The sequence below is a fragment of the Medicago sativa genome, chromosome 8 (assembly GCF_051527215.1).
Source record: "Medicago sativa cultivar Bolivia chromosome 8, Bolivia_mono, whole genome shotgun sequence".
NCBI lineage: Eukaryota > Viridiplantae > Streptophyta > Magnoliopsida > Fabales > Fabaceae > Medicago > Medicago sativa.
In genome coordinates this window covers 33,916,730-33,943,410 of record NC_140756.1, presented here as the reverse complement: position 1 = coordinate 33,943,410, position 26,681 = coordinate 33,916,730, and the positions used below count along the sequence as shown (strand labels likewise).

The window sequence follows — 26,681 nt, the reverse complement described above, 5'->3', positions numbered from 1 at the left end:
TGTTTAATACTGATACTTTTCCCCGTAAAAAAGCTGACATGTCATAAATATTCCCATTAACTTACTTTCCATGATTTTAGTTCCTCTGGCACGATCACGGGTAATATACCGATGCTGACAGGCGGGATATTACACTATATTAACCCTAGATTTAATTTATGCAAAATGTCATTTCTTATTTCTAAATGTTAACCCGTGATGCAATATTAACCCTAGATTTAACCTAATTTTTTCGCGCGACTTTACTATATTAACCCTAGATTTAATTTATGCAAAATATCATCTCTAATTTTAACCTATTTTTCCCTCCACACTTTTGCATTTAATATTTATCTAAAGTAAAATAAAATTATGTTCCTAATTATAAGCTGTTTTTTTGGAAATAAATAATCGTTAACCCGTCTCGCTATACTTAACCTAATCCCTTACTTATAAATCTTAACCCGTCTCGCTATACTTAACCTAATTTTAACCTACTTAACCTAATTTTTCCCCACACTTTTGCATTTAATGTTTATCTAAAGTAAAATAAAATTATGTTCCTAATTATAAGCTGTTTTTTTGGAAATAAATAATCGTTAACCCGTCTCGCTATACTTAACCTAATCCCTTACTTATAAATCTTAACCCGTCTCGCTATACTTAACCTAATTTTAACCTACTTAACCTAATTTTTCCCCACACTTTTGCATTTAATGTTTATCTAAAGTAAAATAAAAATATGTTCCTAATTATATGCTGTGTTTTTTTGGAAAGGAATAACCGTTAACCCATCTCGCTATATGTAACACCCATACCAGACGTATCTAGAAAGTCTGGCACGTGTGTTAATATTAGTACTGGATACATTAAAATATACAACATAAAAATTTTACGAATGAATAATATTTACATCAAGTCACGTTCGTATAAATCATAATACAATACAACTCATCCATACATAAAAATACATCCTTGATGTCCATAACGTCCTGCAGCTTTACGAACGAACCCTTGAAGTAATATCCATCCGGCTCCAAGCATGCATAACATCCTGTTTATCTGAAACAAATAAGGATTGGGATGAGACATAATGTCTCAGTGAGTTCCCCTAAATCCTAGGCTATAGGCAACCTCGAGGGGAAACCTACGGTCGCCACGTGTCTACAATACAACCTGAAGGTTGATTATACGTGTGTGGGGACTTGTATGCTTAGACGGTAGTGCATACTAGAGCCGTCATAGTCATATCTTACTTGTTATAGGCTTCTCACCTATACATGTCATGGCGGTTGAGGGAACCTAAACCGCATTGCCAAGTGTACGCTATACGTAACAAGGCCTAAACATAAATAACATAGCATATTCATGACATGATTCTAATCCGGACGATTAGGGAAACCTAAGGTCGTCACGGGCATAGCTTTCTTTACTTGTCCTATACATATCTTGCTTTCGTCTAATAGCATTTCATGCTCTTGTTCTTAAACATAAACATGCATGAATTCATTCTTACATAAATATAACATAAACATATCGTGCATAAACGTATCTAAGTTCATTCATTAGGTTAGCGTTGAACAAACAGTTATTATCTTGATTCATTTTACGGATAGTCCCGGGTGGAGTAACCCCGAGATCAATCCCATACATGACCGATGTACGTACATCGGACTCCCTCGGTGTCGTGCGGGTCCCTTGCGGCTTAAACCGTTCCCCTTAGGTCGAGAACCTCCCGTATCCCCCTGGCGTGGATAACGAGAGACACGAACACCTACGTCTTGCTTACTCGGTGACATGCGGGTCCCTTACGGCTTGAATCATTCTCATTACGAGAACCCCTTGTATCCCCCTGATGTGGATAGCAAGAGACATGCCACCTACACATATTAATCATGGTCTTGTCGTGCATATAGGTTAAACTTATTCATACATACATATTTACCTCGGAACCTTAATCGATCCGATTAGCGGTAACTTATACTTGTTCATAAACATACTTATCATGGTGGAGAGATTAACTAGCCAAACCACATCTTAACATGCTTACTATCTTATTCTTAATCATGTGCGAAGATAACATGCTTCGCGTCTTATCATCTAGGGATTCTTGCTAACTATCTAGTTCTCGACGACTAAGTCGAGGCTCTAGTTATTCCCTTACTTAATTCATTACTACCCCATCATACGTAAACTCTCTTGTGCCATTCTCGTTGTACATGCTAAGATTGCCACGATTAATGATGCAAGGATCAATTGACGATGCGTGTAAAGTTTCAATAATTACTAAAGACCGAAAATGCCATAAACCCAAGTTTCAAGCCGTTTATAAATTCTATGATTTGATAAAGCCAAACTTGTTCCAGTAGAAAGGTAAGTGAAAACAGTGAAAGAACACCTCGAAACGATCGCTACGGACCCCCACACGACTGCCCCTAAGCACCCGAACGCAGAACAACGCGAACGTTGTCCTGTCTGAGGCGCCTGGCGCCAGGAGTAGGGCGCCTAGCGCTGGCTCCCTGTGTGTGGGCGCCTAGCGCCCTTGTACAGGCGCAGCGCTGCGAATTTTCGCGTTTTCGGTGCTTTCGGCTACGGGTTTTCGCCATTTTCGACCCAAAATTCGACCAATTGGACCCTGTAATGCACCAATACATCCAACAGCATATATAGCTTCATTTAAACATATCTCATGGCAATTTTAGCATGTAAACAACAAGAATTCCTTTGGGGTTATTTAAGGTTCATAAAAGCTAAACTAACATAAATCATCATTCATTCATTACAAGATTGAACAAACCCAAAGGTAGGGTATCTATCTATGGAACTCACCAAGATAAATTCTGATATCCTCTAAGCTTCTAACTCAAGACAAACAAAACTCTAGCTTGCTCCCTTGCTTCCAACTTGAACCCAAAGCTTCTATCCACTCTTGTAGTGGTTTCTTGCTTGTTGAATTGCTAGCATCCCTACTTGATCCACCAATTACACAACTTGGAAATATTGATGGGTTTGGGAGGGAAGTTGGGGGCGATAATGAAGAGAGAAGGAGGAGAGAAATCTTCTTCAAAAACCTAGAGAGAGAAAGGTTGGAGAATAATGAAGATATTTTGGCCCAACTCAAAATAAATATCCCTTAGCGTGCAATTACCAAATCGCCCTTGCCTTAAACGTGTTTAGCCTGACTCTGATACATAAGTCCATACTTTACTAATATCACTTAATAATGTCCTCCGTCACACATAACATTATTTACCATACTTATTTTCCATGACTCTTAGTCCTCTGATACGTTTGTCGGATAAAAATTCCATTAGGTAAAGAGCGGGATGTTACACTATACTTAACCAAATATCTTACTTATAAATGATAATCCGTCTTGCTATACTTAAACAGGGACGGAGCCAGAAAAATTTATAGAGGGGGGTGAAAATATAAGACGTGATAAATAAGATAAACAATAACAAATATCTACTACTAAATCTTGAGGTGTGGCGGTACTTGAAATTTTGAGAAATTGGAACTTTAGAATATAATTGTTCTTGAATGTATGATTTAGGGTATCTCTATCACCCCTAATTTCCCAAACGTTGTTGGCTTCTACTTGAAAATAGGAATAAAACTTAATAGACTGATCAATTCAATATATATTTATTATTATAAAAAATATGAGTGGATGGTAAGAAAAAAGAGAATATGAGTGGACCTTTTATTAAAAAAATAAAATTTAGTATAAGTGAACCAAGTTGATATGAAAGCATGGGTGGCGAACGGTTAATATGTGTTGGAACAAAATGTGTTTAACAATGAACCTTAAAGGGTTTTGATGATAACAAGGTATTAAAAATTGTAAATTGGACTAGCTAATATTTGTTCAAGTGTACAGGACCATAATTATAAAGTTACATCATCATTGGTTCTGAATGAGCAAATAAAGAGCTATGGAAACAACAAAAATTTGAAGCTTGGACGCTCCTGAAGGCAACTTGCTACTGAAGAGAAAAAGCGCTCCTGAAGTCAAGCTGCTCCTGAAGAAATAGCGCTCCTGAAGTAAGCTGCTCCTGAAGAATAGTGCCTCTGAAGACAAGAGGTCCAGAAGCCACATCATCAGAAGCTGCGTCATCAGAAGCTGCAGAAGTCATATCATCAGAAGCTGCGTCATCAGAAGCTGCAGAAGTCATATCATCAGAAGCTGCATCATCAGAAGCTGCCTCATCAGAAGCCATTTCACCAGAAGCTGAATATCAACTGGATTTGCAAAGAATCAAGAATTGAAGAATTATCAATGCAAAAGCTGTCTATTGGATTCGAAAACACAAACAAAGGATTAGTGGAGTTTGCAACGGTCATTTCAAAGGTGTTTGAAGGCGTGTGTTTGCAATTTGGACGAAAGCGTTGACATTGTACTTTGTACGAATTGTACAACCACGTTCTCCACTACTCTGTTTTGTGTCCACGCTACAGGACAAGAAAACAGCTCCAGAATACGGTTTCGCCTGCATAGATGTTCCTTTGGATAAGGAATGGATTTCAAATTTGTTCTTCATAGGACAACAACCAAATCAGGCAATATATCATTGGTGAAAGATCAAGCTTCAACAACGACTCTTTGGTGCGCTGGCAATTTCACAACGTCTCTTTCACACCTCTATATAAAGGAGTGAAGACCTAGAGATTTGGTAATGCAAGAACGCTGAACGAAAGACTCACAAGATTTTCACAAGTACCAAACCTCTGCTGAAATTGTTCTGCATTCACTTAGAATTTCTGTGTCTCAAGTCATATCTTAGAAATTCTTAAGTCCATTGAGTCTGTATCTGATTTGTATTGTGAGCACCTCTGATTGTATATCAAGTGTTCAACCTTAAACAATTTTCTGTGTAATTTTGTTTAGTTAAGAAGTCTCTTGCAGTTGTGCTTGAGCAGGAAGTCTCTTGATTGTGTTCTTGAGCAAAGGAAGTCTCTTGCTTGTGTGCTTGAGCATTGGAAGTCTCTTGCTTGTGTGCTTGAGCATTTGTAATCAGATATTACTCATAGTGAAATCTCCTTGGAAGTGCAAGGGGGACTGGACTACTTCCGGATTGTGGAAGGAACCAGTATAATTGCTTTGTGTCGTTCTTCTTCTCTCTCTCTCTGTTTTATTCCGCTGCATTTAGATTCTGATTATCACTTCAGAAGCTGTCTCACTTAGCTTCTGATCAGTGTGTTCAGTTTTTAGGAGAAACAAAGAATTTTTTCTAAAACACAATTCAATCCCCCTTCTTGTGTTTTTCTCACCTTCAATTGGTATCTAGAGCCTTGGTCTGTTGTGTAACACTTAACCGTGCAACAGTCAAAGATCTGAGAAAAACATGACTACTCCTCCTCCTAATGGTTCTGGTTCTAGTGATACTAGCTATAAAAATGTTTCACATGATTATAGTGATAGTAAGAAAACCAGTATTGGAAAAGTTCCAAAGTTCAATGGAGATGCTGAAGAGTTCTCTTGGTGGAAGACCAACTTTTACAGTTACATCATGAGCCTAGATGAAGAATTATGGGATATTCTGGAAGATGGTGTTGGTGATTTAGTCCTTGATGAAGAAGGAGCTGCTGTGGATAGAAAGAAACATACTCCAGAACTGAGGAAACTTTACAAGAAGCATCATATTATCAGAGGAGCTCTTGTCACTGCCATACCCAAAGCAGAATACATGAAGATGAGTGACAAATCCACTGCTAAAGCTATGTTTGCTTCTCTCTGTTCTCCTGCTTGTACATCAGTATGAGTTATTCAAAATGAAGGATGATGAAACTATTGAGGAGATGTACTCAAGGTTTCAAACCTTAGTTTCTGGTCTACAGATTCTAAAGAAGAGCTATGTTGCTTCTGATCATGTAAGCAAGATTCTCAGAAGCTTACCTGCCAGATGGAGACCGAAGGTGACTGCCATTGAGGAAGCTAAAGATTTAAACACTTTAAGTGTCGAAGATCTTGTTAGTTCTCTCAAAGTTCATGAGTTAAGTCTTAATGAACATGAGTCTACTAAGAAGAGTAAATCAATAGCTCTTCCATCCAAAGGCAAGTCATCAAAAGCTCTCAAAGTGGTTGAATCTGAAGAGGAAGAACATTCAAGTTCAGATTCTGAACCAGATGCTGTAGAAATGGCCATGCTCTCAAACAGACTTCAATATCTGGCCAAGAAGAACAGAAAGTTTCTCTCCAGAAGGGGTAACTCCAGAAGCTCAAGGAAAGAAGATCAGAAGGGATGCTTCAACTGTAAGAAGCCAGGTCACTTCATTGCTGAATGCCCTGATCTTCAAAGAGAAAAGTCAAAGGACAAGTCAAAGAGGTCTACATTCAAACCAAGCAAATTCAAGAAGCAGATTAAGCAGAGTTTAATGGCAACCTGGGATGATTTGGGTAGTGAATCTGGATCTGATAAAGAGGAAGCTGATGAAGATGCAAAGGTAGCTGTTGGGTTGGTAGCAACAGCAACTTCAGAAGCTGGATCAGATTCAGACTCAGAAGATGAAAACGAGGTATATTCCAAAATTCCCAGAGATGAACTTGTTGAGTCACTTAAAGAACTTCTTACACATTTTGAAGTAAGAACCAATGAGTTGAAGGATTTAAAAGAAAAATATGCTGATTTGGTACAACAGCAAAAATCAACTCTATTGGATCTGAAAGCTTCTGAACAAGGACTTAGGGGCTTTGACTTCATGTGTAAAACATATGAAGATCAACTCAGGTTCTTATGTCAGAAGCTACAAGAAAAGTGTAATGAAAAACCTTTAAGTAACCATGAAATTGCTCTTGAAGATTTTATTATATCTGGCATTGACAGAAGCAGAGTGGCTTCTATGATTTATAGCATTTACAAGAACAATGGCAGAGGAATTGGCTTTCCAGAAGTGAAACTGGAGAAAACCAATCTAAAGTCTTGTTGTGAATGCATCAAGGAAGGTCTGAAAACATTCTTTGTACCAGAAGGGGCTGAGTTGGAAACTGTTGTTCAATCAGAACCTGAAGCTTCTAGTTCTAAGGCTAAGATTACTTCAAAGCCAAAGAACTCTAAGTCAAAGGCTATGATCAAATCTGATTCCAAAACTTCAAAGGTTAGGATCCTGAAAAGATCAGAACCTATTCCTCAGAGTCTGGTGAAACCAAAATCTGGGGTTCTGAAGTCTAAGTTTCAGAAGAAGACAGTTACTGCTTCTGAAGTACCAAAACCTAAGGTGATGGTTAATCAGAAGCAACCCAACTCACAGCACAAGGTACAAGAAGTGAAGAGTAAAGCCTTAAGTACTAACCTTCCAGGACCCATAGAACAATGGGTACCTAAATCTAAAAATGTCAATGATGCAGGTATGTCTAAGAGCAGTGCCAAAGCAAAGATCATGGTACCTAGACAGTGGTTGCTCAAGACACATGACAGGAGACAAGTCCATGTTCCTCAGCCTAACAATGAAAGAGGGAGGAAATGTGAAATTTGGAGGCAACCAGTCAGGCAAGATCATAGGTACAGGAACTATTGGTAACTCCTCTACCTCAATTAATAATGTATGGTTGGTAGATGGTCTTGAACATAACCTTTTGAGCATTAGTCAATTTTGTGATAATGGTTATGATGTGCTTTTTGAAAAACCCAACTGTACAGTAATCAACAAGGAAGACAAATCCATTGTGTTCAAAGGAAAGAGAGTTGACAATGTCTATAAAATCAATTTTTCTGAACTGGCTGATCAGAAGGTGATGTGCCTACTATCAGTGAATGATAAGAAATGGATGTGGCACAGAAGGTTGGGACATGCTAACTAGAGGTTAATCTCTAAGCTTAGTAAGTTACAACTTGTGAAAGGGCTACCAGACATTGACTATCATTCAGATGCACTCTGTGGTGCATGTCAGAGAGGGAAAATTGTGAAATCATCTTTTAAAACCAAAGACATTGTTTCAACCTCAAGACCTTTAGAATTACTCCATATTGATTTATTTGGACCAGTGAGTACTGCATCCCTATATGGAAGTAGATATGGATTAGTCATTGTTGATGATTACAGCAGATGGACTTGGGTGAAATTCATAAAGAGTGAAGATGTTGCGTGTGATGTATTCAGTAGCTTCTGCACTCAAATTCAATCTGAAAAAGAATCAAAAATTTTGAAAGTCAGAAGTGATCATGGTGGAGAATTTGAAAATGAGCCATTTGAAGCTTTTTGTGAAAAACATGGAATTTTCCATGAGTTCTCTTCTCCTAGAACACCACAACAAAATGGGGTTGTAGAGAGAAAGAATAGAACCTTACAAGAAATGGCCAGAACCATGATTCATGAAAACAATTTACCAAAACATTTTTGGGCAGAAGCAGTGAATACAGCATGCTATGTTCAAAACAGGATCTATATTAGACCTATTTTGGAGAAAACAGCATATGAACTCTTTAAAGGAAGAAAACCCAATATCTCTTACTTTCATCAATTTGGATGTACATGTTACATTCTGAACAACAAGCTCTACCTAAAGAAATTTGATGCCAAGGCCCAAAGAGGAATCTTTTTAGGTTACTCTGAAAGGTCAAAGGCATACAGAGTGTATAATTCAGAAACACTTTGTGTTGAAGAATCTATGCACGTTAAATTTGATGACAAGGAGCTTGAAGATAAAACTTCAAAGCAAGGTGAAAGTTCTGCAGAGATACAGGTTCCTGAAGCTACTCCAGAACCTGATCAGATAGCTGAATCTGAAGATAGTTCAGAAGCTGAACCCACATCAGAAGCACAAGATGAAGCTGCTTCTGATGAAGCACAAGATGGCTCACATCAAGCAGATCCTCCCAGAAACACATTCAAACACAAGTCTTCACATCCTGAAGAGCTAATCATTGGAAACAAAGATAGTCCAAGAAGAACAAGATCACATTTCAGACAAGAAGAGTCAATGATTGGACTAATCTCAATGATTGAACCTACAACAGTTGATGAAGCACTATCAGATGATGGATGGATCCTAGCTATGCAAGAAGAGTTGAATCAATTTCAAAGAAATGATGTGTGGGATCTGGTACCCAAACCTCAGCACAAGAACATTATTGGAACAAAATGGGTATTCAGAAACAAGCTGAATGAGCAAGGTGAAGTAACAAGAAACAAAGCCAGACTTGTTGCACAAGGGTATAGTCAACAAGAAGGCATTGATTACACTGAAACGTTTGCTCCAGTTGCAAGATTGGAAGCAATCAGGTTACTTCTTTCCTATGCAGTTAATCATGGCATAATATTATATCAAATGGATGTCAAGAGTGCATTTCTAAATGGTGTCATAGAAGAAGAAGTGTATGTCAAGCAACCTCCTGGATTTGAGGATATTAAATATCCTGACCATGTTTTTAAACTGAAGAAATCACTATATGGCTTGAAACAAGCTCCCAGAGCTTGGTATGATAGACTAAGTAATTTCTTAATCAAAAATGATTTTAAAAGAGGACAGGTTGATACTACACTCTTCAGAAGGACCCTTGAGAAAGATATTCTTGTTGTGCAAATATATGTTGATGATATAATATTTGGTTCTACTAATGCATCTCTTTGCAAGGAATTTTCTGAGTTAATGCAGGATGAATTTGAAATGAGCATGATGGGAGAGCTGAAGTTCTTCCTGGGCATTCAAATCAATCAATGCAAAGATGGAGTCTATGTTCATCAATCAAAGTACACAAAGGAGCTTCTGAAGAAGTTCAAACTTGAAGATTGTAAAGTGATGAACACTCCAATGCACCCTACGTGCACCTTAAGCAAAGAAGATGAAGGAGCTAAAGTAGATCAGAAGCTGTATAGAGGTATGATTGGTTCTTTGTTATACCTCACTGCATCTAGGCCAGATATTTTATTCAGTGTATGCTTGTGTGCAAGATTCCAATCAGATCCTAGAGAATCTCATATGACTGCTGTCAAGAGAATCTTCAGGTATTTGAAAGGAACGACCAATCTTGGACTCCTTTATAGGAAATCCTTAGATTATAAGCTAATTGGATTCTGTGATGCTGATTATGCTGGTGATAGGATTGAAAGAAAGTCAACCAGTGGCAATTGTCAATTTCTGGGTGATAATCTTATATCCTGGGCTAGCAAAAGACAAACAACTATTGCTATGTCTACAGCAGAAGCAGAATACATTTCAGCTGCAAGTTGTTGTACACAACTACTTTGGATGAAACATCAGTTGGAAGATTATCAGATAACTGCTAACAGTATTCCCATTTATTGTGATAATACTGCTGCTATTTGTTTGTCTAAAAATCCAATTTTGCATTCAAGAGCGAAGCACATTGAAATCAAACACCATTTTATCAGAGATTATGTTCAAAAAGGAATTTTAGATATACAATTCATTGATACTGAAAATCAATGGGCTGATATATTTACTAAGCCTTTAACTGTTGAAAGATTTGATTTTATAAAGAAAAATTTGAACATGCACTTTGTATCTGATTAAATGCTTGCTTGCTCCTGAATAGGATTTTAGGTTCTGAAGTTAGTTCAGAAGCGGTAGTCCATCAGAAGCTCTTTATTGAGGTTCTGAGGAAAACTCGCTTCTGATGATGACGTCAGCATCTGAAGTCCAGAAGCTGGATTTGTTGCTTCTGAATAGTTGAATTAGTGGAAACGTTGGAAGTTACCTTTTAAAAAGTAACTTCTGGCCCACTAACTTGGTAGTTACTCTGTGAACTTCTTACGTGGCCTGTATGTGTTGGTGTATAACTAAAAGGGCAATGATGATTTAAAAGCTTTGAAAGTACTTTTCACGCGCCCTCAATTTTGTCATTAATGTTATGTTTGTTTGTCTCTTTTGAATTGCAATCGTTTTACTTTTAACACTTTGTCAATTCACACACTACTCACTCACAACAAACACATTTGCTCTCAAACCTCTTGCGAAGTAAGCGCATTCTCTCAACCTTAGAACCCTAAAATCTTCATCTTCTTCAAATCTTCGTAAATCATCAAATGGCATCATCAAGCTCGCAACGAGAAGATTCAGTATCTACTTCACGAATGGTCCCTGAATATGACTACAGAGGAAGAAGCATGAAATTGGAAGAATGGGATTTGCAGGTTCAGATAGAGAATCCAGTGGACTTTGATTCTCTGAATTTTCATAGGTGTTCAATCAGAAGCTACTATGAAGAGCAAGGACTCATGGATTATTTCAAAATGTTGAATGGACCAACATATGAAGCTCTGGTTAGACACTTCTGGGTAAGAGCAAAATTCTACAACAATCATGAGTCCTTAACCTAATTTTATTTGTATTTGTTGCACAATGTATTTGTGGGGAAAAATTAGGTTAAGTAGGTTCAAAATGTTAAATTGCACAATGGCACATAGAGTATGTTCTCAAGGCTGCAGCCTCTGGATACTACTCTGGAATTGATCTTTCAGATGCTGCTGAAAAACGCATTTGGAAAAAGCAAGCCAACTTGGTGATATACAATTCTGAGAAGGAGAAGAAATATGCTGAATTGAGCATGGAAACTAAGATGCTTCTGAAGATTCAGAATGAGAACCTGTTTCCAAGTGGTGACTGTGTGAAACCAAATCTAGCTCAGAAGGTCCTTCTCCAGCACTTCATCAAGAAGGAAAAGGTGAATGTGCCCAAATACATGTTCAAGTACTTGGTAGAGTGTTTGAAACAGAGTCAGCTACTGGATAAACCCTTGGTTCCTTATGGAAGACTCCTCTCAGAGATATTCTATCAAGGAGGTATCTTGGACAGTCTCAGTCAATCTCAAGGTTTCACAGATCAGCTACTTGACACAAAAACTGGAAAATTCATTAATGCTCATACTCTCTTGAATATGAAGCTAATCAGTGAAGTCACCAAACTTCAAACTGATTTAAGTGAATCATTTGTTAAGTCTGATCTTATGAAGGACTTTCCACCCATCTGCAAGAAGGATCCCATTGAAGTGCAGATGTACTATATCAAGGAACATTTTGAGGCAACCAATGAGAGAATCAGATTGGAAGATATTCCAGAGGAAATGTATGGTGGTGCTCTGCCACGAGCCAGAGGCAGAAAGTCAAAAAGGAAGATAACTGCAGAGCAATATCTAGAGGTTGAACAACCTGCTAAAAAGGCAAAAGTTGCTACTGACAAGCTCAAAATTGGTAGTTCATCAGTACCTTCTATTGAAGAAGCCATTGAAGACATGGATTCCAGGTTGATCATGGATGTTGGCATTTCTCTTGATCAACCTGCTATACCAAAGAGGAAGAGGAAGCCAGCCTTGAGGAGGACCAAGGATTTTCCTCATATCACCTCTACAGCTCAAGATGCTTCTGATTTGGAGTTAAAGGAGTTACAAGAGAAGAAGGCAGCAGCTGAAAAAGTCTTGGAAATTGCTGCTGAGCTACAAGAGTCTGTAGTCTCAGAAGCCAAGAAAATGTTGCAGATGACCAGTGAGGTTGCTCAAGAGGATTCTGATCCTGAACCAGAGAAGGTAATTAATATATCATCAGATTTCGCATCCAAATCATTATCAGACTCTGATGATTCTGATGATGATATACCCTTAGCTCAACTGTTTCGAAAACCAGTAAAAAGCCAATCAACATCAACCAAAACCAACGATAAGCCCTCTCAGTCAACTACTTATGAACCAGTTGGTCACATAATTAATGAGAAGTTGGCTAAACTGGCTGAGCAGAGAGAAAGAGTCATTGATACTATTTTTCGCCTTCACCCTCAACCTCTTAACATTCAACCTCTCAACATGATTCCTCCAGAAAATGTTGAGTCTACCTCAGAAAAGGCCTCTGAAGCAACTCCAGAAGCAGCTGCTTCTGAAAATGTTGTTTCAGAAAACCCCCATCAACAAACACCTGAACCACATAAACCCACAACACCCCCACAATCACCAACAGCTACCATTGACCCCCAACTCAACACTCAAACATCATCTTCACCACAACAACCACCAACTGAAACTGAATTTCAACCTTTACCTGAACACTCCCCAGAACCAACTCCCATGGATGTTGACATCTCTCTAGTCAATGTTCAAGCCTCAACCTCTACCACTCACATTGCCTCTGACCAGCCTTCATCTTCAAACACACAAACACACTTTACCATTCCAGTTCCTAACCCTGTTCAAGATTTGGAAATCAGTGATTCTGATCTTGAAATCCTTGAACAACCACCCTCAAACATCCTGGAATCTAGATATATTAATTCTGAGCTTCTCTCAATCCTGAGTCAGTTGCATAATCTTGTGGATCAACGAAGGACAATTGATCTCACAAGTGCATATGATGACTCCTGGGCATCTCTTCAGAACCGGGCAACTGAGCTAATTGAAAGCATAAGGGCTAAGTGCATCAGAAGCAAGGAAGCTTCTGTCAGGAAGTTAATGGAGCATCTGAATCAGAGTCTCAGAGTAAGAAGTTCTACACTGCTCCTGGCAAACCAGCCTTTCTTCTCAGAAACGGACTACTTGACCAGAGAAGCCAGGTTGTGTAAGCTTCTGAAGAAACAGATGGCACAGCAGCAGCAAGAAGCTAAGGAAAGGGAACAGGCTCTTCTCCAGAGGCAACAACAGCTTGAAGAACTGTTGCAGAAGAAGATTGAAGAAATGGAGGAGATGAAGAAACAACATCAAACCAACCCTTAGTTGCACACCCTTGTGTTTTTCTTTTTGTTTGTTGTTTGTTTTAAATTCCTAGTCCTTGCTTCTGAAACCATTCTGTTTTAATTCTCTTTGCTTCTGAATGCTTACTGATTCTGACTGTTTAGCTGCTTCTGATATTTTAGATATTCATGTTCATTTATTTTTGATCTGATTAATTTCTTGTATACTCTCTTTTGTTTGAGTTTTTCTCAAATCTTTTTGTCTTTTATGCTTATTTTAATTTTTTTTGATAATGACAAAAGGGGGAGTATATGTGACAAGTATTTAAAGGCTCTGAGCCCCATTAATGGCATTTGAAATTTTTGAAAAACTTCTATCATTCTTACCTTATTGGTATAAGCTATGAACGAACGAAGGAGTATCAAAATTCAAGTAAAATTAATTGAACCATTCTTCTTATCTATAAGTTAATTCTTTCAATGATTCAATTTTGTTTTTAAGCTCTGATAATTTTATTGCGCGAAAAATGAATTTAATTAACCTGGATAGAACTTAGGGGGAGCTTACAAACCTCACCTTAAAGACTATCAGACTCAGGGGGAGTTTGAGCTTACAAACATCAGATTCTGAGCTTACAAACCTCAGAACCCCAAAGTCAACTTGTTAATTAGATTAACAACAATTGATCAATTTTAAATACTTTTGTTTGTCATCATCAAAAAGGGGGAGATTGTTGGAACAAAATGTGTTTAACAATGAACCTTAAAGGGTTTTGATGATAACAAGGTATTAAAAATTGTAAATTGGACTAGCTAATATTTGTTCAAGTGTACAGGACCATAATTATAAAGTTACATCATCATTGGTTCTGAATGAGCAAATAAAGAGCTATGGAAACAACAAAAATTTGAAGCTTGGACGCTTCTGAAGGCAACTTGCTACTGAAGAGAAAAAGCGCTCCTGAAGTCAAGCTGCTCCTGAAGAAATAGCGCTCCTGAAGTAAGCTGCTCCTGAAGAATAGTGCCTCTGAAGACAAGAGGTCCAAAAGCCACATCATCAGAAGCTGCGTCATCAGAAGCTGCAGAAGTCATATCATCAGAAGCTGCGTCATCAGAAGCTGCAGAAGTCATATCATCAGAAGCTGCATCATCAGAAGCTGCCTCATCAGAAGCCATTTCACCAGAAGCTGAATATCAACTGGATTTGCAAAGAATCAAGAATTGAAGAATTATCAATGCAAAAGCTGTCTATTGGATTCGAAAACACAAACAAAGGATTAGTGGAGTTTGCAACGGTCATTTCAAAGGTGTTTGAAGGCGTGTGTTTGCAATTTGGACGAAAGCGTTGACATTATACTTTGTACGAATTGTACAACCACGTTCTCCACTACTCTGTTTTGTGTCCACGCTACAGGACAAGAAAACAGCTCCAGAATACGGTTTCGCCTGCATAGATGTTCCTTTGGATAAGGAATGGATTTCAAATTTGTTCTTCATAGGACAACAACCAAATCAGGCAATATATCATTGGTGAAAGATCAAGCTTCAACAACGACTCTTTGGTGCGCTGGCAATTTCACAACGTCTCTTTCACACCTCTATATAAAGGAGTGAAGACCTAGAGATTTGGTAATGCAAGAACGCTGAACGAAAGACTCACAAGATTTTCACAAGTACCAAACCTCTGCTGAAATTGTTCTGCATTCACTTAGAATTTCTGTGTCTCAAGTCATATCTTAGAAATTCTTAAGTCCATTGAGTCTGTATCTGATTTGTATTGTGAGCACCTCTGATTGTATATCAAGTGTTCAACCTTAAACAATTTTCTGTGTAATTTTGTTTAGTTAAGAAGTCTCTTGCAGTTGTGCTTGAGCAGGAAGTCTCTTGATTGTGTTCTTGAGCAAAGGAAGTCTCTTGCTTGTGTGCTTGAGCATTGGAAGTCTCTTGCTTGTGTGCTTGAGCATTTGTAATCAGATATTACTCATAGTGAAATCTCCTTGGAAGTGCAAGGGGGACTGGACTACTTCCGGATTGTGGAAGGAACCAGTATAATTGCTTTGTGTCGTTCTTCTTCTCTCTCTCTCTCTGTTTTATTCCGCTGCATTTAGATTCTGATTATCACTTCAGAAGCTGTCTCACTTAGCTTCTGATCAGTGTGTTCAGTTTTTAGGAGAAACGAAGAATTTTTTCTAAAACACAATTCAACCCCCCTTCTTGTGTTTTTCTCACCTTCAATATGCACATGAGTCCTCTAGGGGTCCTATATATTTCATGGGTGGCGGCTACCCCTTTTCATTAGTACTTAGCTTCGTCCCTGTACTTAACCTATAATGTTACGTTACGGTATTAAGGACGATGTCATGGAAAATTATGTTATGATACAGTACCAACGTCTATGCTTCTTAATACTATGAAATATTATATGACAATCATGACATTCATCTAAATTATTTTGTTACCTATTACCGTCAAATATTACCTTCCATATGACCCGTGCGTTCATGGTTCATAGTCGATGGTCTAGTGGATAATGATAAATATTACGAAACCCCATGTTTTGTGTAAATATCAATCTAATGGTTTAAACAAATAATCATTTGTTTTTCTTGCAGTTCATGTTGATCCGCGTTCGTAAGATTTAATAACTATTAAATTTTATATATAAAATTATGAGTATTTACATAATGGGATAGCTATTTATACACTTCATAGCTTGGTTGCAAAATTATTTAATGGTTACATAGCATTTTCAATTTTCGGTTACACCATCATCGTCATATTCATTGTAAAAGTTGCTGTTATGGAATAATTTCATGATCATGTTCATGGTTAATTTTGGATGGAAGTTGTATCATGATCAAATTAAAATAAGTCATAGTTAAATACACATATTACGGTTTTCTAAAGCCTAAGGCATATGTAGTGTCATATCTGTTGAAAAGTTAATGTTGATTATTTTTTATGAAAGAAGAAAAATCAAGGTAAACCCAAATAAAACGGCTGAAATTAGAAGCAGGCTTAACTTGTTAAGAGTAGAGAAAATTGTACACATGATTAAGAGAGTGAGCAATAATGTGCCAGTGAGCTTAACTCAGTTGGTAAGGACAATGCATAATAATATATGCAAGGTCTAAGGTTTGAACCTTGGACACCACCAAAAAAAAGAGTGAGGAATAAGTAATTATCTTGAACTAGACCATTAACCCGTGCTAATGCACGGGTCATACCGAAGGTAATATTTGATGGTAATAGATAACAAAATAGTTTAGTTGAATGTCAAAATATTAATAAGCATATACGTTGGTACTGTACTGTCGCGTCATTTTTCGGAGATCAAGGCTATTTGATTAGCTTTTGACTCACTTTTTATTTCACGACTTTGAAAAAAATTATTTAAATTGGGGGGTCCAGGGGTTGGTTATATTTAGGGAAGGTATTAGCACCCTAAATATTCGTAGTACTCTACGAGAACCTCTTGATTTTATTTAACTTTTTGTGCTCTAAACTTGCTTGTTTTTTCTAAACAAAATGGAATTTTGAAATGATTAAAAAAAGGAAGACCTAATTATCTACATTTTATTGATTTGGAAGGACGATTGTCCTCTGCCTACGTACCCGTGAGGGATCAAAACCTCGTAGTTCGGGGTAAAAATTGACGTTTGATTTGTTTTGTGTTTTTTATTAGTTTTGAAAAAGGTTTTAAAATAAAAAGCCAAGTGGCAAATGAGAATTGGTTTGTATTTTTTATATTGAAAGAAAAATGGACTCAAGGTATGATTAAATTGATTGAAGTTTGATTAAGGAATAAAATAAAAAAGAACGATCACTTGATTGAAAATCAAGGTTTATTATGAAAATATTTTTGTGATTTTTGTTATTTGAATGTTTTTGTTGTTTTGGAATAATAAATGAAAATTAAACTAACAGAACAATAAAAACAAAAGCGCGTGGATTTTTGTAGTGACGTTGGGTCACCACAAAATCCCTAATCTATTTTTTTTGTATTTTTTTGATATATATAAAGCGGTAAAGAAATAAAAGACACACACACACACACACACACACACACACACACACACACACTTTTCTCATTTATATTTACATTGGACCTAAATACATTCTAATTGCTGGAAAATAAATGACAATAATTAAAATGCTAAATAGAAATAAAATAAAATGCTAAAAAGAATAAAATGAAAGAAAATAAAAGAAAGGGACAACCGAAGGGACAAAATTACGAAGGGACTTATTCCGAAGGGACAGAAAAAAGAGGGAGAAGAAAAGAATAGCTCGTCAACACAAGCTAAATGAGGGAGAAGAGAGAAAAGTTCTTTGACAACTCAAGAGAACTTTTGGTGTCTGAAATTGTGAAGGATGAGAGCTCTATTTATAGGTTCTAAGGTTGATGAAAAATGGAAAATTGGTTTAATGCACTTTGATGGGGATTTGAATGAGATTGATGGTTTTGGAATGTGATTTGAATGATTTTTCAAATGGGAGAGTTGACATGTAAAAATGACATGATTGGTGGCACACTTGAGAAAGAAAAAAATTGGACCTTGACACTATATTTTTTGACAATTTTTGGACTCATTAAAAAAAGTTATTAAAACCTTAAGAAGTAATTAAACGAAAAAAATAAAAACAAAATGGTAAAATGGAAAATAAAAAAATATAAAAATCAAGACTGAATAAAAATGAAAGATAAAAATAAAAACTAAAAGTTCAAAAAAAATGACTAATAAATTAAAAAAGTGAGAAGAGGTATTGATGATGAAACGCGTTCCTGATGAAAAATGGGAAGAAAGTTTTAACTCTGCACTGATTATGGCATGACTTGGAGGAAAAATGTTTTGGACCCCTGGACACTTAATTTTGGACTCATTGACACTTTGGTTTTTTTTTTTACTTGGACAATAAAATAAAAGTGACTAAAATAAAATATGAAAAATGACTAATTAAAAGCTAAAATAAAAATTGGAAATAAAAACTAAAATTATAAAATTAAATAAAAGATGGAAATTAAAGAGTAAATAACAAATAATAAAAAAATAAAGAAAACTAAAATTATAAAAATATAAAGAGCGAAGAGGGTCCGACTCGGAACCAAACATGAGGTATTTTAAGATACCTTTCTGCTGAAATTTCCTTTGAAAAGTCAAAGACTATTCAGGGTCAGACAATGTATGAATGTAGGATGTTAGGTCAAAAATTGGGGTATGACATGTACCATAACATAATATTTCCATAACATCGTCCTTGGTACTATAACATAACATAATATTTTAGAAAGTAAATATTTGACATTAAATGCAAAAATGTGGTGGGAAATTAGGTGAGAGAATTAGGTCAAAATTAGGTTTAATTTTGCGAGACGGGTTAAGATTTATAAGTAAGAGAAAAAATAGGACTTAATTTTCGCATGAAATTAGAAACATAATTTGACTGTAGATAAACATTAAATGCAAAAGTGTGGAGGGAAATTAGGCGAGAGAATTAGGTTAAAATTAAGTTTAATTTTGTGACACGGGTTAAGATTTATAAGTAAGAGAAAATTGTCAGTGGATTAGTGGTGAAATTGTTGAGAAGAAGACATTAAGACTCGGGTTCGAATCCCTGCAAAATCTTTTTTCACTAAAGATTTTTTAGAGTAATTGCGTGGAGAAAGGAGGGAAATTTTGAGATTAAAATTAGGGTTTAATTAGGGTTAAGGATAGCTTGACGGGTTAACATTTATAAATAAGAGATAAGAGATTTAATGATTTGTTTAAAAGGGCGATTGATATTGGATATCAATTAATGAAAGCAAAATTAAATCAAGAAAATTGTCAGTGGCTTAGTGGTGAAATTGTTGAGAAGAAGCCATTAAGACTCGGGTTCGAATTCCTATTCCTGCAAATGCTTTTTTCAATAAAGATGTTTTAGATTAATTGCGTGGAGAAAGGAGGGAAATTTCGAGATTAAAATTAGGGTTTGATTAGGGCTAAGGATAGCTTGACGGGTTAACAATTATAAATAAGAGATTATCTTCTCTTTACCTTTAGACCTTGATTCTTCTGATACATTGTTCCATTCCTTCATAATTTTCAACCAATGGTTAAAGTTAAATACAAAACAAGCCATGTCTACGAAATTTCAGTTTTGATAAATTTCAAAATGGAAAATTTATGGAATTACAATTTTGTAAATGATTTTTTTTCTTTGAAAAACTTTTTTTTTAAATAGTTTTGTTATTTATTTTTTGAAGGGTTCTGTTATTCTTTTATCAGCCAAAGAACAATCTAATGGCTTGCATAAACAAAACTAACATTAATTATTCTCCCTTATTCACAATTCAAATTGAAAACCACATACCTTACAAATATAAAGAAACCACCATCGGTTCTCCCATGTACACATGGTTTTGTTGCATTGGGTTTCCTCTGCATTATTCTAAACTATTGCAAGAAACATAAATCAGTCTCCAATTTGTTTCAAAAGAAAAATCATGAAACAAAAAAATAAGAGTGGTAAAACTTACAAAGATTTTACATTTTGAAAGCATGCACTTATTCAAGTCATGATTTAATAAAAGATATTGAACATTTTGAAAAGCTATAAGTAGGTATAATAAAAGAAATGTAACAAAATTGAAGACAATGCAAATCTAAAAAACTCAAATGGTTTGGATGTGAATAAAGACGACCTGAAAGCATTAGGAAATGTGTGGAAACCTTGGAGTTGAAGAGGGAGTGAAATCTAACATCCTTTAATAGAAACATATAGGATATTTGGAATTGTTGATTGCAATTTTAATGCAGGTTTATAACTGTTGGTTGAATATTCAAGGGATTTTTGTTGGTTGAATATTCAAGGGATTTTTCTTGGTGGGAATGTAAGGAGGAAAAATTGGAATGAATTGGCAAAAATGAAGGACAAAAAAGTCAAATCGGGCATTGGGGTTAGGGAGGAGGGTTTGCACACTATTCTCCAGTTGTATATAACTTGATCGTACACCCGTGCGACGCATGAGTGAGTTCTACAAAAAAAATGTATTCGTTTATTTTATTTATATCGAGAGTTTTACCCGTGCTACCGCCCGGGTCATAAAAATGGAGAAGTTAATATATTGTGATATGATCCATCACATAGATAATAAAAGAATTAAGAACATACAATGGTTGTTCACACATTTTGGAAAATCTCCTTATACACTACATTTGAAGTGGTGTTAATACAATCCTCATTGTCATATGTTAATAATATTTTTAGGACATTATAAATGTAGTAGACAAAAGCAAAATTTTATAGTACAATCCCAACTTATAATTTTAATGTCATAATTTTAAATAGAACTATAAAAGCAGATTGTGCAATTGATTCAAAATATTTTTAGCGACATTGAGCAGCAATCCATAATTTTTTAACGAAAGAGATTTTGGCAAAAACACCACACAAATTATAAATTACTGAAACAAAGCAAATGTATTTTGATTCCTATCAGTTCTGTATGTAAGTTTAAAATATCTGTCATGATTCTATATTTATGTCATTTATATTGTGCACTAGTTTTAATGATAATTTTCCTTGTAAATTATCATACGTCAACTGATAGGTCCGCAAGTGCACGGAAATATCGGTTTTAGTATAAAAGATGTCGAATCCCACAGAGACCAATGTCAAGTACCGTTATCTATTGTCACGTTGTTTATCTAAGGCGATACTAATCAATTTGGTTGCGAAATTGGGAAAAAACTTTGATTTGATTAAACTTAAAACAAGAGGCCGGAATATAATTTGTGTCGATCGTTGATGCTTGCTAAATTGTATTTTATTATTGTAACAGGACAATATTTTCGCGCGTAAAAAGAATTAATTTAAAGAGGTCGTCAGCTTTCGCGTGTACGACATCGAATCTTGACTTTGTAATCTATTCGACCGCTTTCGCGCGTACGCCTTACAACGTCAAAACTCCGTTCACTACAAGAAATTTTGTATTTTGCGACACTTACTTTGCGACCCTTAGCTTAAAACTGCCTCTGATTACACCTTTGCGACAGTTTCTACGACCCTTAAGCCCAACAGCCGCAAACTTTTTAGTAATTGCGACCCTTAAGCAACTGTCGCAGTTTTTTGAGTTTTTTTTTTAGTTTTTTTTTGAGCTTTTTGGGTTATATCACGTGTTCTTCACCCAATTTCCTGACTATCGCTTTCCCAAATTCACTCTCCCCGCTCCCAAATTTCACTCTCCCCGCTCCCAAAATTCAAACCCTAAGCCTCCAATCTTCATCTCACTCAATCTCTGAAATCTTCATCTCAACCTCATTCTCTTTCATCACCTCTCATGCTTAATCTCATAAACCCTAAAATTCCCAATCTCTCTCACCCTCTGTTCTCTGCCATCGCCGCAGCCGTGCTTCTACACCAACCACGCCGCCGTGCCTCAATCTCGTTCAACCAATCACCACATTGACAAATCCTGCACTCGTCTCTCCAATCTACGGTCCCCACTTCTCTTTCCTTCCATTTCTCATGACCCACCTTCTTTCTCAAAGCTACGGTCAGCCTTCAAACCTAATAATCTTCAACTTTTCATTTTCAGCTGCACAATTGGTTGCTCCAGTCACTGCAAAAGCTGTAAGTTTAAATGTCTCGGTTGCATTAATGTCTTCTACAATTCTTGTCTCTTTCCAATGTTTCTTTTCATTTGTTTATTTTCCGGGGTAAGTTTGGTCTCAGGAACAAGAATTGTGTTTTTTAATCAGGAAGTGGTTGCAACTGTTTTTACTTTGGCTGATGGAGGTATCGGTGACTGGTTTGGATGCATCCTATTTTCAGCCGGACAACAGGCCAATGAAGCAGTTCTGGACCAACTATCGTCCCTGAGTTTTACTAGGTGCACTATAAATTCCTCCGAATGATTTTATTTCTATCATTTCCACTAATAATTGAAACTTGTGTATATGGTTTTTTATATGCTTCTTATTCAACTTTACAGTTTGGCTGTAATTTATGGGGCAGGACTTGTAACCAGCCTTTCTCCCTGTACGCTTAGTGTGTTACCGCTAACCCTCGGTTACATTGGTAAGCTTGTTGTCTTTTTACGTTTTTCGGTACCAAAAACGTTTTAAAATGACTAAAATCTCTGTTATAATATGGCAGGGGCTTTTGGCTCTGGAAAAAGCAGAGCACAGGTAATCTCTTGCTGCCCGAGTTAATTTCTAGTTAATTGAATCTGTGTAATTTCTAGTTTCTAATTTTGCGTTCTTATTCTGTGCAAATGGGTTTCGCTGTAGGGCTAGGGGAACTTCAACATAATTTACTTTAGGAAAAATTTTAAGTCTTTTAAATTAACCTTAAGATAAACTGATGATGATTTTTGTTATCATTCTTCATTAAGGTTACTCATTGAAAACATGTACATATTATGGGAATTTAGGCGGTTGAGAACTTTTGAGCATGAACTAACAAAGTAGGTTGTACATGCACATGTTAAAGAAGCTTTTAAAATATATTGAAACTTACACATACCTTTGTAGTTTCAAACTTCTGATAGTCTTTAATTGCATATAAAAGTATTACGAAGAACTCTAGTTTAAATTCCACTATAGAGAGTAAACGTGATGATGAATGTAAATCTGATTTTAGGAAGAAAAAAAAAATGTTGATGGTAAATGATATTACAATTTGTGTTGTCTTCCAAGTAAAAGTATAATGGAGTCGAAATTTTACTACAAATGAATATACTTTCAGGGGCAAAATTTAAATCAAACCAAAAGAGAAGAGAAAATATCTATACTTCTTCTCAAGTTCTCATGCTCTCACCTAAAATGGCTACTATATAGTGTAAAATGATATGTAATATGTGTGCATGCTTGTTTGGGTTCCAAGTACGCTTGATGTTTCTTTTCTATGTATATGAATGTCATCATGATCTTTATATATTATATTCATGCAGGCCCTTTTAAATTAGTTTATTGATTTAGTTTGTTAATATAGAGAGAGTGATTTAGTTTGTTAATTTATTTATTGATTTTGTTAGTTTCTCAGTTCTGTGCAATTGGTTTTCCGTCATGTTACGCCGCCGCCAATAATTTGTTAATAACGTCTTTCTTTTTTTTCTTCTTACCTGCCACAACTTAACTCTTCCCTTTTTTTCTTCAGAAAACAGTTGGAAACTGGTGCTGATATAGTTACCGGGACTCGTTATGTTAAAGGTGGTGGTGTGCATGGATGGAATCTTATGCGCAAACTAACAAGCAGGGGAGCAAATGTTCTTGCACAAACACTTTTATGGCCTCTCTCAGATTTGACAGGGTCTTTCAGGTAAAGAGATTGATAATGGATATCTAAAAGTTTAGTGAGTGTTTTTGCTCCCTGTTGATCACTTGATTGGTTTGAGATTGATGTATTGTTGTTATTTGTAGACTTTATAGGAAATCAGCGCTTGAAGATATTATTAGTTGCTGTGTTAGTAAGGGATATGTCTTTCAAATGGAGATGATAGTTCGAGCATCCAGAAAAGGGTACCATATTGAAGAGGTGTTGTTGCTAATTTGTGTTTTCTATTCTTTACATTAACCTGGTTGTTATGTCAATTTCATAACTCATGAGTTAGATATGTAGTTAGCATTAATCGTCACTATATGTGCTTGCCATTTATAACATCTTGATATATTGATCGTAATTTTCTTTTTCCAATATCTAACATGTACCTTTTATTCATAAAACTTGTGAACTGAATGATGGCACATCCTTTTTAATGCCATAGGATTTATAATTGACTACACTTTACAGATGCCTGCTGCTGGATTATAGAAATGTTTCACCAATGCATATATTCCCTAATCCCATGGCTTCAGTTGACTATGACATTTCCTTATTAAGTTACAATTGATCATATGTATGTACTTTGTACATTGAGGCTATCAGCATGTGTTTTTTGTAAAGGCAGTCAGCCATGCACTTATCCATGTAGACATTCTATTCCATATATTGATAGGCTATTGGTCTTCTGTAGGTCGCTGATAAATTGAAATTTGTATGACATATAATTATTCTTAAAGATGCATTTGATATTAACGTTGTCAATTTGATTGGCAGTCATACACACACTGTCTTGTGCTTTGCAAACTGTCCGAAATGATAATCGCAAAACATGGAAATTATTCCAGGATTGGCATTTGATGATTAGATAAATTGGGAGACTATTAAGGATGATGTTGAGTTGGGAAACTCTAATTACCCTATGGTTCTTGTTCAAGTTCCAATGTATAATGAAAGAGAGGTGAATTTTCAATATTGATTTTTTCCATTTTAATGTAATTTGTGACCTTTTTAAAGCATAACTTTTTGTCTTTGAAATTGACATAAAAATGGTTCAAAATGCAGGTTTATCAGTTATCAATTGGTGCTGCATGTGGACTCAGCTGGCCTTTTGATAGAATCATCATACAAATTCTTGATGATTCAACTGATCCAACAATTAAGGTATACATGCTACGAAACTAATGTGCACTTTTGTCACCTTAAATTACACTTTTGGTCTAGTAAATTTTATTTTTCACCTAAGTTTTTCTTTGGTTCCATTTTGGTTCTCTTGTTAGACACTATAGTCATTTATATCGGTTTTTCATTTCAGTCCATCAAATATTTCTAAAATAGAGAATAATCGAGTAACATGACTAATGATAGGGTTAAGTTTGTATTAAAAGGTGATTGTGAATGATTGTGGCAAGTGAACAAACAAAAAATGCAGGAGTTGGTACAAGTAGAATGCCATAGATGGAGAAGCAAAGGTGTGAATATATAGTATGAAGTTAGGGACAATAGAAATGGTTACAAAGCAGGTGCACTAAAGGAGGGAATGAAACATAGCTATGTGAAACAATGTGATTATGTTGCTATCTATGATGCTAATTTTCAACCTGAACCTGATTTTCTTTGGCGAACCATCCCTTTCCTTGTTAATAATCCTGATATTGGTTATTGTTGTTGTTGGTTATTGTTTTTTTTTTATTTGTCCTCTGTTATTGTTGTTAACCCTTTGCCATTGTAATCGAATATGCATATGAAAGATAATTGTTTGAGCTAATTTGTAATGCAGTGGTTCGTTGTTTAAGTTATTAACCCATTGTTATGTTGCAGGCTTGTTTCCTCTTTCCGCAACTAATATATTGGATCCTTCCATACATCCAGTTGATGCTTTTGTCCTTTGATTCCAGAAACAGATCAGGTATTGTACTGATTCCTTCATCACATGTTAATTGTTTTTTTTTGGAGTACATCACATTTTAATTGTTTAATGGTCTGCATTTGATGTCTAATTACAGGATTTGTTTTGGCATTGATGTTTGATGTGTGAAACATCAGTTTTAAAGCAAATTCAGTTTCGCTAAATTTCTGATGTTGATGCTATCTGTATGCAGCTTCTACTTCACTCAATTCAGTTCAGAACATTTAAAATGCCTAAGGAGAGAAAAGATAGGTCTTTGTCACATGAGTGTAGCAGAACATCACCTTATCCGAGCAGCTCAAGTCGCGTCAGAAGATCTACATCTAAAATTCCTTTAGGAGGCATGTCACATTCAGATGGCACTAGGTTAGGTTCGCATGTGAGTGTGTGGCTGCTATCTAATGCTTAAGCTGTGAATAATGTCATTGGTCAAGAAGATTGTGATGACCAAATAGATTAACATTATTAAGGATGTTAGTTAAGACACATTTTATGTGATGGTCTTGCTATTTTTAGTTATATATTTTTGTATTTTATGTATTTATTAATATATTTATTTAAATTGGCAACAAAAACTGCCCCATTCATTTTTTATTTATTTTTTTAAAAATCTTAACATCTGCGACTGTTTTGAAGGGTCGCAAGCCTTTATTTTTTTTAAAAAAAAACTTACATCTGCGACTGTTTTGAAGGGTCGCAAGCCCTTTTAAATTAAATTAAAGCGCTCTTTTGCGACGGTTGGCAACTGTCGCAACACCTGTTGCGGCAGTTGGAGTGGCTGTTCTACGAAGGGTCGCAAATGACTGTTGCGACCCCAACAAATGTGACTGTTGGGGAACAGTCGCAAATGTACATTTGCGACCCTTCTAACAGTCG

At 35.9% G+C, this 26,681-nt stretch overlaps 1 protein-coding gene and 1 long non-coding RNA gene across 6 annotated transcripts; one reads left to right on the top strand and one right to left on the bottom strand.

Moving 5' to 3' along the window:
• Positions 1 to 854: 854 nt before the first annotated feature.
• LOC146898646 (uncharacterized) lies at positions 855 to 3,313 on the bottom strand. Its single transcript, XR_015022914.1, has 2 exons — positions 2,809 to 3,313; positions 855 to 1,041 (listed from the first exon to the last, which is right to left on the bottom strand). It is a non-coding gene; the product is annotated as an uncharacterized LOC146898646 (long non-coding RNA).
• Positions 3,314 to 21,185: 17,872 nt separating this feature from the next.
• LOC146898645 (uncharacterized) lies at positions 21,186 to 26,349 on the top strand. 5 transcript variants are annotated; one of them, XR_015022644.1, is made up of 9 exons: positions 21,186 to 22,207; positions 22,336 to 22,466; positions 22,569 to 22,654; positions 22,733 to 23,896; positions 23,998 to 24,112; positions 24,745 to 24,857; positions 24,962 to 25,060; positions 25,718 to 25,805; positions 25,999 to 26,349. XR_015022644.1 is itself a non-coding variant. In XM_085735350.1 (5 exons), the coding sequence occupies exons 1-5, from the start codon at positions 23,814 to 23,816 to the stop codon at positions 26,031 to 26,033; spliced, it is 420 nt and encodes a 139-aa protein (XP_085591476.1). In that variant the 5' UTR covers positions 23,580 to 23,813; the 3' UTR covers positions 26,034 to 26,349. The 5 variants fall into 5 exon arrangements, 1 of the variants encoding a protein (XP_085591476.1); XR_015022646.1 differs by lacking the exons at positions 21,186 to 22,207; positions 22,336 to 22,466; positions 22,569 to 22,654 and having other exon boundaries at positions 23,580 to 23,896; positions 25,329 to 25,805; XR_015022645.1 differs by lacking the exons at positions 21,186 to 22,207; positions 22,336 to 22,466; positions 22,569 to 22,654; positions 24,745 to 24,857 and having other exon boundaries at positions 23,580 to 23,896; positions 25,329 to 25,805.
• The last annotated feature ends 332 nt before the right edge of the window (positions 26,350 to 26,681 follow it).